General features: G+C 40.3%; 1 protein-coding gene across 7 annotated transcripts in view; it reads left to right on the top strand.

Annotated features, from left to right (window-relative positions):
- Window positions 1-12,258, top strand: part of b4galt2 (UDP-Gal:betaGlcNAc beta 1,4- galactosyltransferase, polypeptide 2) — a 384,372-nt gene that overhangs the window by 250,715 nt on the left and 121,399 nt on the right. For all 7 annotated transcript variants that reach the window (XM_069938861.1, XM_069938856.1, XM_069938855.1 and 4 more), the window contains exon 4: window positions 6,182-6,369. In XM_069938861.1, coding sequence (XP_069794962.1) covers window positions 6,182-6,369 — 188 coding nt within the window. The remainder of the gene's footprint in view (window positions 1-6,181; window positions 6,370-12,258) is intronic.

The following is a 12,258-nucleotide window of genomic DNA, read 5'->3' as shown; positions in this document are numbered from 1 at the left end:
AATTAATAACCCTTCCCCCACAGTACTTCTTTAGCCGAATTAAATTCCTGTCGTCGCCTAATAATTTCTTGACTCAAATCTGTGTAAAAAAAAAACTCTGTTATTTTGAATCATAATTGGAGATTGACTTTGTCGTGCCTTCTGTACCGCCAACTGTAATATAATTTTTCTGTCTTGATAGTTCAGGCACCGAACTAAGACCGCTTGTGATGGTTGTCCCGGTAACGGTTTCTTTTGTAACACTCTACGTGCCCTCTCCAATACTAAACCTCCCGAAAAAAAACTCTTTGCCCAACACCTCAGGAATTCAACTCTTGAAGAATTTTATTGGATCAGACCCTTCAATGTCTTCTGGAAGACCCACAATTTTCACATTGTTTCTCCGACTTTGATTTTTCCAATGAATCAATTTTTTTCAGTAAATCTTTCTTCTGGATTCCCTAATCCACAAATGAATCTTCCACTTTCTCTATTTTTTCCTTGTTATGTTCAAGTTGAATTTTACATTCAGAAAAAGCTGTTTCAATTTTAAAAAAATTTCTTTTAAAATTTAATACATTTACTGACATCTCTCTTAAGTGTAGATATATCTTCAGACATAATTAGATATTTTAGTTGTCACATCCAAAAATTTTTGAGTTATTTGTTTAGACATATTGTCCATATGATAGGCAATCCCTTCCAAGACTGTGCAAACAGACTCCATTCCAGATTCCAGATCCACATTTTGAGGCCTACCTTCTGTAGACTCCACCCCCAATTGTTCCCATGAATTGCTCGTTAAAGGTAAGTCTTCCTCTTCTTCCAACATTGTCGGGCCTTTACCAGTGCGGCTGCGGGTCTGCACACTCGATGGCAGCATCCCAACCACATTGGGCCGCCACCGCTCGGGCCCCCCACAGCCCACATGCGATCCAGTAACTCACGGACCCTTGAAGCACCGCGCATGCCCAGCAAGGCCAGGGACTGCGCAGAGGCAGCTTCCAACACCATTCTGCGCGTCCCCGGCTCACCCGATGGCAGCCTGGGCTCAAGGGCTCTTCTCTCAGATGGGTTGCCCACATGTCTGACATCGTGAACGTGTGAATCAACTCCAGCCGAGCTCATCATCATCAGCCTGGCAGAAGTTCTCTGTGCCTTGGAGGTTCCAAATGACAATTCCATGGCTTTAGCTGAACAGGTAGGCCTCAATTCTTCAGCACTTTTAAAAGGTAATTTCTTCTGTAATTGGGCTTTTGTTTTTTTAACATCAGTAGCCATTATTATCCAATAATGTTCCCAAAAATAAAGATACCACTTTTAATCACTTAGATAAACTTTAAAGATGGATGCTTAAAAAACCGGCTGAGGAGGGGTGGGATAGCACGTCTGCCCACTACGCCATCTTGCCACAACCCCAAGATTGGCATTACTGAGTAGAAGTGCTACACCATCAGAATTGTGATGTTTTAGATTAGATGCTAAACAAGCCCTCTCCACGACTGAGCCCTCACTAAGGACTGGGTTGTGTTCCCCTGACTTTCTCCTGAAGTCCACATCAACTCTTTGATTTTGCTGATGGTGAGCACAAGATTGTTGTCATTACACCATTCAACAAGCTGATCTATCTCCCTCCTGTATGTTTCTTCATTTTCTTTTGTGATTCTGCTGACAACTGTGTCATCAGCAAATTTGCTTTGGAATTGTGCATGGCCACACAGTCATGGGTGAATAATGAGTAGAACAGTGGGCTAAGCACGCATCACTTGGGATGCACCTGTGTTGATAATAAATGAGGAGGAGGCGTTGTTTCCTATTCGTACTGACTGTGCTCTTCCAATGAGAAAGTGACATATCCATTCGCAGAAGGGGTGGGGGGGGGGGTTCATAGACCTAGAGTTTGTAGCCTCTTGATCAGCTGAGGGAATTGAAGGCCGAGCTATTGTCTATGAAGAGCAGCCATATGTATGAATTGCTGTTTTTGAGGTGATCCAGAGCTGAATGGCCAGTGATATTGCATCTGGTGTGGAGCGATGGTGACGAGAGGTGAATTGCATTGGGTCTAGATCATAAACCCCTTTGGGTTTATGATCAAATGTGACATATTCTGAAGCAAGCAAATAGGTGAGAATGATGCAGAAGTTTAGCAGCACAGCAGTAATTATGAAATAATATACCTTTTTAAAGTGGCAAACTTACTGATAGTTTTGTTGGGATAAACTGGAGCTCCAGCAATCTCCAGCCTTATAAATTAAGGGTTGTTAATATCAGTTAAAAGCAGAATTTAACTACCGTAAAGAGACCCAATGATGTGTCATATTATGATAGAGGAGGCTCTCTGTAGATAAAATACAGGTTGGTCCTCTTTAATCCGACAACATTGTGACCTGGCCATTGCCGGACCACAGAAAATGCCGGAAAACAGAAATTGATCCCTAAGGGAACACTTATTAACACTAGCACCATTGTTTGCACCTCTTGGTTTCTTGGATGACATTCTGAAGGGCTAAAATACAGCTGAATATAAGAAATTAATAGGACTGTATCATCAAAACACTTGGCTGCAGTGTAAACAGATTTTGACTCATTAGTGCTGCTAACAGCGCCGCCCTGGTGGTGGATCCACAAACTAATGGCGGCAGATTCAATGCCAGACCATAGGAGTTGCCAGACTAAAGAGCTTTGGCTTAGAGAGGTACAACCTGTACTATAATTGCTTCAATAAAGTCTTTGGTCATGGTCATTTGGATACAACAGATAAAAATCACAAGATGATACAGAAAAACACATGGTAAACCTCTATCCCCGACTAGGGTTTTGTGTCTGCCACATTGACTCACTTCCTAATACAGTATTAAAAATCAGGTTAACCACATAAATTCTATAACTATTTGGTGAAAGGGGAAATGATCTTTGTGCAATGCTCTTTTTGTTTAATAGGTTATATTTACAGTGACCGTGGTTATGCAAAATAACTATTTGTCTCTTCCTGGTTCTAACGCAACTGCAGTTTGAGAAATAAGATAAATAATCAGGTTCATGCAAACAAGGATTGATGTATGCTTCAATAAAAATGCATTCATTTATTTCTTGCGAAAATGGAATATCATTATGTGAAGTTTTTATAAACTGTTTGTGTCTTGGTAATTAATTATTCAACTAAGTAAACCCAGCAACCAAGTGGAAATCTAAAAGAAGGATTTTGCTGTTGAACTGGAAAGATTAAGAAGCTATTGCTTGAATTCCCATCAAATCTGATGGTATGAACCTATAGAGGGGAATGATTGCAATGGTATGTAGAAAGGCATTGTTTACACTGTTCGGATATTGTTTCACAAAGATCCAGCATTTCATTTTTTAAAAAGTAGTGAAATTTTATTCATTAGCTCTTGATTTTGTTAGAAGTGAATATTTTATGACAGAGTGTAAGAAATGAGCTCTTGACGACATCCTTCCCTATGCTGCTAATAATGAGCTGGTCAGGTGTTGATTCTTTCCCCTGAGTAACACGTTTAATGTCAGTAAGCCACTACAATTCTCTTCTTTTGTCATATTGATTTCTGTCAGTAAGCCTATGGTGCAGAATTAAAAACCAGGCATGTCAAAACTGTATATATAAAAAAAAAGAACACCTTGTTTAATTTGTGGAACACAAAATGATCTGACTTTAAAGTTCATGTAATTGCTCGATACAATCTGAGCCCTTGACAAGCAGCAGTGAAGGGATAAATCTATTTAATTTTGTTCTCGGCAGTGACCTTGTGGCAGGTGCCACGTTGGGAGGAGGAAGTTTCAGGAACGTGTCCTGCATGTGAGTGCAAAAGGCAAAGCTAAAATAATCACAACCATGTTCAGCTGAAGTGTTGTATGGATGATCCCACTTGGCTTTTTTTTTAAATGCCTGCCACATAAAAGCTAGTCTCCAGTCAATTTGATTCTTTCCACATAATAGCAAGAATTGGCAGAGAGCAATGGATACATTAAAGCCAATAAGACCAGGCATCATCCTGGCTATGGTATTAAAGACAGGAACTTCAGACATCGCTGTGTAGCTTCACCAGTGCATTTAATGCAGACTTCTAAACAATCTTGGGGAAGATTGCTTTGTTCAGTAAAAGCAGGACAAATCCAATTTGGCTGATTACCAGGAGACCAAGCATTCTACTTTCAATCAAATAGCACTTATTCATCAATAGCCAGCTCAATAATGCCTAAAGTAAAATGAGCTTGATTACATTTTGTAGTGTTCTTGAAGGGCTCAAGCCCGAAACATTGGTTCTGCATCTTTATCTTTGCTATATAAAGTACAGTGTTTGACCTGTGAGTTTCTCCAGTATTGTGTTTTTACTTCAACCACAGTGTCTGCCGACTTTCATGTTTTACTTCAATAATGTCTAGTTTGGCTTTCATCAGGACTATGGACTAAAGAACTAAAATGTTGAGCTTATACGTATGAAACTGAGTGCCCTTGACACCTTTTGACTTGGTGTGGCATCACGGAACGCCAGCTAAACTGAACTCATAGCTGTTGAAGCTTTATTATCCCAGCTTTAGGACAGTGTTGCAAGTTACCTGATCTCCTCCATCGCTGGAAGCTTAATTATTGGCTTTCTTCTATCACCAAGTGCAAAATGGGGATGTTCACTGATCACAGAACAACAAGAAAATTGGGGATTATGATACACAGCCTCAATCTGAACATAAAGATAACTTCAGATTTGCTGTATCATGTAGGAAATTGGAGAAACATTAAATGAACTTTTATTGAATTTAGAATTTTTATTTGCATAATTATGCTGACACTGCTTTCAGGTTGACTGTATATCTTGCAAAACAAATGTGATGAGCCCAGGGTTTGTCTTCGTCACTAATTTTACAACCGAAGTAAAAATCATAGGCTTTCTTAATAAGTGCAGTTGTGGTACGTCTTTGAGCCTCAAGCGTGTTCTCGCCATGAATGTTACAGAATGTATCGGCTATTGCAACATTGACAAGAATATCTGCTGCATTGAATCTTCCTGAAGACAATAAATGCTATTGTTAAGTACACTCACTATGCTATTGCCTGAAGATCATGTGCATCAACATCTATATCAATGTAATGCACAGTATTTGTATATGTGAGCTGTTTTTTTTTTAGTCTGTCTGCATCTATCCTGATGAAGCATGCCCCAGGCCAAAGGCAACATTTGCATAGCATCTACTCTGAGTGCATGCCTAGGAACGCTTGGACTGACTAAAACCGCTTTCTGTGTGGGAAATATGCAAGTAGACGCCAAGTACGGGAGGAAATTACAAAAATAGGTCATATCAAAAAACTGGCATGTGATTGGAAATTTCTAAGGTGATCTTCATGATCAGCAGTCCAAAATCCATACACCCAAAAGCGTTCAGGAAGCAAAATCTTAGTTCTCCAGTGTAATCACACAATGTTCAATTTCAATTGGATATGAGTGCACAAGGTCACAATGGTTTTGCAAAGGAAGGTAAAGCAAGATGCGATGTGGATTAGATTTAAAACTTGGAATGCTGGGGAGGGACCAAATGGCTTTTGAGGATAAAACACCTTTATACTCAGAGTCGAGTCGTGATCTGGAATTCACTGCTGCAAATGTATCAGAAACAGCATCAATCGACATTTCCTGAAGAGAATTGGATGAATATGAGGAAGATCTACTTTTCCTAAAGGATAAAAGTGGAGGAATGGGACTCATTGGACTGCTCAAGTTGAAGCCAGAATAAAATCAGTGAACTAAAAGGCACAAATAGGTGCTTGTCCTTTACAAAGGTTTGTTCGCTTAGTGTTCAGAAGATTACCATCATCCTCCACCTCACACATTGAAACATGATATTCATAGAGATCCACCCATGTTTTTAATATCAAATTATTCGACTATGCTCCCTTCTATTTTTCCTATCAGAAGGGGATCATTATCCCCTTGTGCCCTAATTTTTTGTAAAAAATGTATAATTTTGAGAGAAATTTGGGGATTTTGTGTACCACAGGTTATTGTGCTCAGTGTTATGCTTCCAGATGCTGTGTGTATTCTCAATGTGTCAGTGAACTATCATGTCTTTCAACATAGCTTTTGTCCAATATAATGACGATTCCTTACTTCATGTACAGTAATCTTCAGGAAGGTGCACAGGGTGTGCATTTTACATGTGTTTTTTTTTTTCTGTTTTTTTTTGTGTCTTTAAGCAAGGTGAAGGCATGTTCAACCGAGCAAAGTTACTGAACATTGGCTACATGGAGGTACTGAAGGATGGAGAGTATGACTGTTTTGTATTCAGTGATGTGGACTTGATCCCTATGGATGACAGAAATCTCTACCATTGTTATGACCAGCCACGTCACTTTGCAATTGCCATGGACAAATTTGGATTCAGGTGAGATCATTGTTAAGTGATATTACAGAAAACCATTTGTTTCTAATGTTAAATGATTTTTTTAAAATATCTTCCTACCAGTAATTGGAGCCTGCTCACTCTGACATCAGTCTTGAATCCAAATAAGAACGGCACAGTTGAAATCGTGAAAAATACAAACTGATAATCAACAACATGAAATTTCAGTAGCAAATGTACATCTTAGCAGAACTGTGAATCAGCATCTTTTTTTTTTAACCTCTCCATTAAGATTTTAATTCCGTAGCCTAATGAATTTTTATCTTCTACCATTGTGCAGGCACACGTTCTCAAGAATATTACAGAGGATTACAGAATGAATTACAGATAAGAGAGTGCTGGCTCATTTTTTTATTTGAATGTGCAGAAAGAAACTTAGTTATTTCAGGATGAGACATTGATATCTTTCTGACCAGCCATAATCCTGCATTTAATTTTTTTAATACAGTAGATCTTTTAAAAGGAGAAACATCCTGGACCATAAAATGAAACATTAAGTAGATTAGAGAGATGTACATGGCCATTTAAAAAAATGAAATTGTCAATAATGATGAATCTCACAATTTATTGCTTCCTTCATTAGTTAGGCTGCATTTGGAGCATTAGCTGGCATCTGATGGCCCCGTGATGGGAAGGAGAGATTTACCAGTGCATTGCCTGGATTAGAGGGCATGAGCTACAGTGAGAGGTTGGACAAATACAGATTGTTTTCTCTGGAGCAATGGAGACTGAGGAGAGATCGAACAGAAGTTTATAAAATTATGAGTGGATGGTCAGAATCTTTTTACTAGGGTAAAAATATCAAATATTAAAGGACATGCATTTAAGGTGAGAGGGGAAAGTTAAAAGTAGTTGACAGAGTGTCTAAAAAACAGGGATAGTGGTGGAACCAGATATGAGCATTTAAAAGGCCACTAGATAGACACATGAATATGCAGGGATGGAGAGGTATGGATCCTGTTCAAATAGAAAAAGTTTGGCTTAATTATGTGGGCTGTGGGGCTTTCTCCTATGCGGTATTGTTCAGTGTTTGAAATTTCTGCCAACTGTAGTGGAATCTAATCGCTCACCACGTCTTCCCCTGCCCACCTCTATCTGCCTACCATAGGGATTGCACCACTCGTGACTCCCCGGTCCCTCCCCATTCACACCTCCCTGACCACTTTCATTTTCTCTTACAACTAGTAAGTGAAACATTTGTCCCTACATATTCTCTCTCTCCAGACTTTGCAGGTAAAGCAAAGATTCACACGCATATTTTCCAACCTCATCCACTGCATTTGGTACTCCTGATGTGGCCTTCTCTATGTCAGCGAGAACCAGTGCAGGCTTGGCGTCCATTTCACAGAGCATCTGCACTCTGTCTGCAGGTCCACTCCAAGGACCTGGTTGCCTGCCATTTCAACTTCCAATTTTATGCTGATCTCTTCATCGTCTTCAACCCAATGGTGTGAACATTGAATTTCAGGTAGACTTTACATCCTGTGTTTCTCTCTCTCTCTCTCTCCTTCCATCTCTCGTCTTCTGTCCCTCCCTCTTCCCTTTTGACCTAACTTTGGTTCTCCTATTTTTGCCTCCTTTCTCATGCCCCCGTTGTACCTTTCATGATTCATCCTCTTCCTGGTTGCATCCAGTTACTATACACACATTTTACCCACTGAATCCTCTCTCCCATCTGGTGAATGAAAATACTAGAGCTTGCTTTACATAAAAAAGCAAATCAGTGAACATGCTGCACTCCCCCACATCAATGGGTAATCTATCTTAACTCAAATATAAGTATATCCTAACTCCCACATTCCATGCTGTCTTTCTCCAAGGTTGCACAGAAACTGATTGAGTGTCTTGGTCTTCTTACATTTTTCCTTCTTGAAGCTGAAAGGAAAATTCCACTCAGGATGAGAATTGCACCTCCTCTGGCAGAGGAGGCTTGGGCAACCTTCAACCGCATCAAGTCCGATATCGCCAAGGCCACAATGCATGCTGTGGACGAATCCATCCCTTTCCAGGTGGAAAGCGATGCATCAGACTTCATCCTGGCAGCCACTCTTATTTGGGCTGCCAGGCCCATGTCGGCGATTCGCGAAAGGGGGTATATATCCAATCGAGTGTATCTATTGATAGTCTGACTGTAGTCAATGACCATTCTCCATTCCGCACTACCACTACCTGCCCTCTCTGAGGGCTATTGCTGGCTTCAATAACTCCTTCCTCTGCCCAGATGAAGGCCTGACCTGGCGCTGTAGTGGTGAAGGGTTTGCAGTCAGAGGTGAGGTTGGTGAACAACAACAGAAGGGGTAACTTTAAGTATGGAGAGTCTGGAATTTGTGCATGGTGAGTGATTTGGTTGGTGGACAAAGTTGTTATATATAGCACCCTGTACCGTTAAAGTCACTATATAGAAATCCCAAACGTTCACTATATATGACTTGGATGCCAGGGAGACCTTCTGGTACACCAGCAGAACTGTGAGAGAGAGGTGCTGCACTGTGTCAGGATATATAAAACTCTCCGTGCTCCTGCTATCGAACAACCAACTCGTCAAGTGGCTGTTTACTTTGATGTCCATTATCGACCTGGCGAGTTGCTGCGGACGGTTCTGGTTGAGGGTGATGGAGGCTACAGTCGGGTTGTTGCACCTCACTGCAATAGAAGATGGCGGCCCCCAGGGCTGGATCCAGAAGATGGTGGCCTCCGCAGCCTGCACGCGGCGCAGCTATGTCCTGAAGATGGTGGCCCCCATGGATTTCACATGGTGCTGTTGGACCTGGATGATGACGATGTTGTGGAAGATGGCTCCCACAACCCGCACACGGTGCTGCTAGGAAGGAACTTACAACTTTGGTGTAGTGGCCCTTCTTTCCACAGCTGGAGCAGATTGAATCCTTCACTGGGCAGCATTTCCTCTGATTGTTCCCCAGGCTGCAGAAGTAGGACTTTGGGGGTTCCTGAAACACCACAGCTGTGGTCGCGCCATTACCAGAGATTGTTGAAAGCACTGGGAGGCTTTCCCAGAACATTGCTGATGTAGTCTGGTCATTAGTGGAGCGAGGGTGGGGGTGGTGCATCCCAAGATGGCTGCAACTGGGATGACCATGAGGTGGCTGCATTGTCGGTCGAGTAGGCCTCCATGTTCTGGAGAGCCACCTCCAGCGTACCTGCCAGCTTGACTGCTCTCCACAGACTGAGTTCCCCTTGCTCCAAAAGTCTCTGTCATATGTAATTTGACCTGATCCCCATGATGTAGGAATCCTGGATCAGGACCTCTGTATACTCTGTGGCAGACATGGCTTAGCTTTCATAGAGTGCTCACAGGGCCCGAAGATATTCGGCGTTTGACTCACTAAGTTGTTTTCAATTCACTAAAAGGTGTCTAGCATAGACAACATTGATTTTAAGCAGGTATTGCCCTTTGAGGGTGTCCATGGCCTCCTGGTTCGTTGTGACATCCTTGATCATGGTGTACACCAGGGTGCCAACCCGTAAGTGCAGTACTTGCAGTTTGTCAGTCTCTGATGGCACAATGGTAGAGGAGGCCTGCAGGAATGCTTCAAAACAACACAACCAGTGTTCTAAGCTAGTAGATGACTCAGGTGATTGAGGGTCGATTTCCAATTTTTCTGGTTTGAGGATCTGTTCCATTGTAAAAAAACTTCAAGTGAATTATGTCAAATTACACCATCAATAACTCAGGAGACTGTCGTGGAGAAACCAATACCTTTTAATTCACTTGAGAATATAGCATATCCCTACTGTTTGGTTGTCTCGCACAGAGTTGCAGGTGGTTGCGGAACAGTTACCTTTATACAGGAGCCTGTGAGCCTGTGGGGAGGGACCACAGGTACAACCAGCCAATCGGTATGCTTGACCAGCTAATTATACATTACAGGAAGTTCAAAAAGTATTTGTCATTGTTTATTGAACAAAGCAGTCTCTTGAAGGCCAATGAGGGGTTCTGCTTTTGTTTTTAGAAAAAGAATGACTGTACGCTAAACTGTAGAACAAATGGTTTACAGCCTTTATCATTTCAAGATGCTTTGATGCTTCTAAAACTCAAGAGAAATTTATTCTCTGAGAATAAGGGTAATATCTGATGCACAAAATTCTCTTCCGTGTGTCTAAACTTGGGTTTCCATATTACAGATTGAAGTCCAGCTGACCCGAGGGGACTGGTACATAGCAATAACAGAACATACACAGCACTCATTACAATCTGAAGCAAAATAAAAGTGAATGTAAACAAAGTTCTGTAATTGTATCCTCTGACAGGAAAATAGTTCATCTCTGTTATAATGGTACCAAATCCATAAAGGAGGCAAATGTGTACTTGAAAATATTCCTCTGACCATAATATTTTCCAAAAACAAACTGTGAAATAATTGATCGTCTTGATTTTTAAGGTGAGACTCCTATGGCAGATCTACCAGAATTTAGAAAGTAGGAGTGACAAGAGCTTCACCAGGACTTTTCTACAAAAGGACCCTTGTTCATTGCATATTATTATTTAAATTAAGCTGTGGCTATGACCTGCCTCTTGACATAATTAGTATTCCTGGCTGTATTTTGCTCCCTCAAAAGGATATAAAACTTGCAGATGGTCCAGTGGCAGGGGATGCTTCTTGACAGACTTTCTTATTCAATGAGATCTAAAGCGAACTGAAAACATTTGATGCAATAAATGTACCTTTGAAGATTAATATTATGTCAAGATTGGCAGAATAAATTCAAAAGAATAATAATTAAACATTGATATAAAGTAGAGCTTGCAGCAACATTAAATAATGAATCTTATTTTAAATAACCTTTGTTTTTTGTTGTCATCTTTATAAAATATTGTCATTAATTTGGTAAATATAATACATTCTTCTATTTGAAGGATAGGAAGACCATTAATGTTATTTGAAAATTGTTACAATAATGTCAGTATATCTTAGGCCCAATGAATGACAATAAAATTACATCAATGATTGTTTTAATACCACCTACAAAATTAATACAAGAAAGAACAGACCATTTTTATTTAAAATATAAAGTGATGGACAAGTTAGTTTCTAACATGATGCACTCTTGCCTCTGGTAAAACGCCTTGTTGTTGTAGCTTAATGGGTTCCTAAATAAAGCTAGAGTGAACTAATGCTACTAATCACAGCATAAGAATCACCTTCCATTGTTTTCTTCTGCATTCATTCGAGAAACCAGTTACTCATTATAGGTGATGACTTTATGTACCCAACAGCATTTCAACTATTGAAGAAATAATAGCTTTGACAGTGAGGTGTTAGCTACTTCAAAATACTGGCGTTAACACATGTTCTGATTTACATGGGAAAATGTTCATTTCCCATGATAGAAATTGCCCATTTTTCCAACTGGAGGACCAATTTTATGTCCAACGAGCAAGTTTGTTTCTGAAGATTATGATCTGCTTTCATTTAGGACTGAGAAAAAAGACTTCTAAATAGTGGTGGCCATGTCGGAGAGTAATGACGGACACCTAGAATCACTTTGGACACTTAACTAATCCCAGGTGTAAATTTAAAAAAATATTAATGTTGTGCATTTCAAGTCAGAACCTCTTAATGTGCATGAATTAACTTTATAAATAATACCACTTGTGAGTTTTCTCTGCGGATCCTTATAATTATTAGTAAAATAAACCAAAGAATTCTCTTGAATTCTATCGCCAAATCCAGTCTGTCTTTTTTTTTCTCTACTGCTGGCAAGTTCTCAATAAGTTGTAACAAACTGTTGGCAGAAGAAGTTTGCTGATCACACATAACGACATGGCCATACCTCAGTAGCTCCATAGTGCAGCATCCTCACAGTCAGACAATACTCCCCTTATATACCACTGAAAATCACAGTTGAGCC

This window comes from Narcine bancroftii, chromosome 5 (assembly GCF_036971445.1).
Source record: "Narcine bancroftii isolate sNarBan1 chromosome 5, sNarBan1.hap1, whole genome shotgun sequence".
In the NCBI taxonomy this organism is placed as follows: domain Eukaryota; kingdom Metazoa; phylum Chordata; class Chondrichthyes; order Torpediniformes; family Narcinidae; genus Narcine; species Narcine bancroftii.
This window is presented reverse-complemented; position numbering and strand designations above follow the sequence as displayed.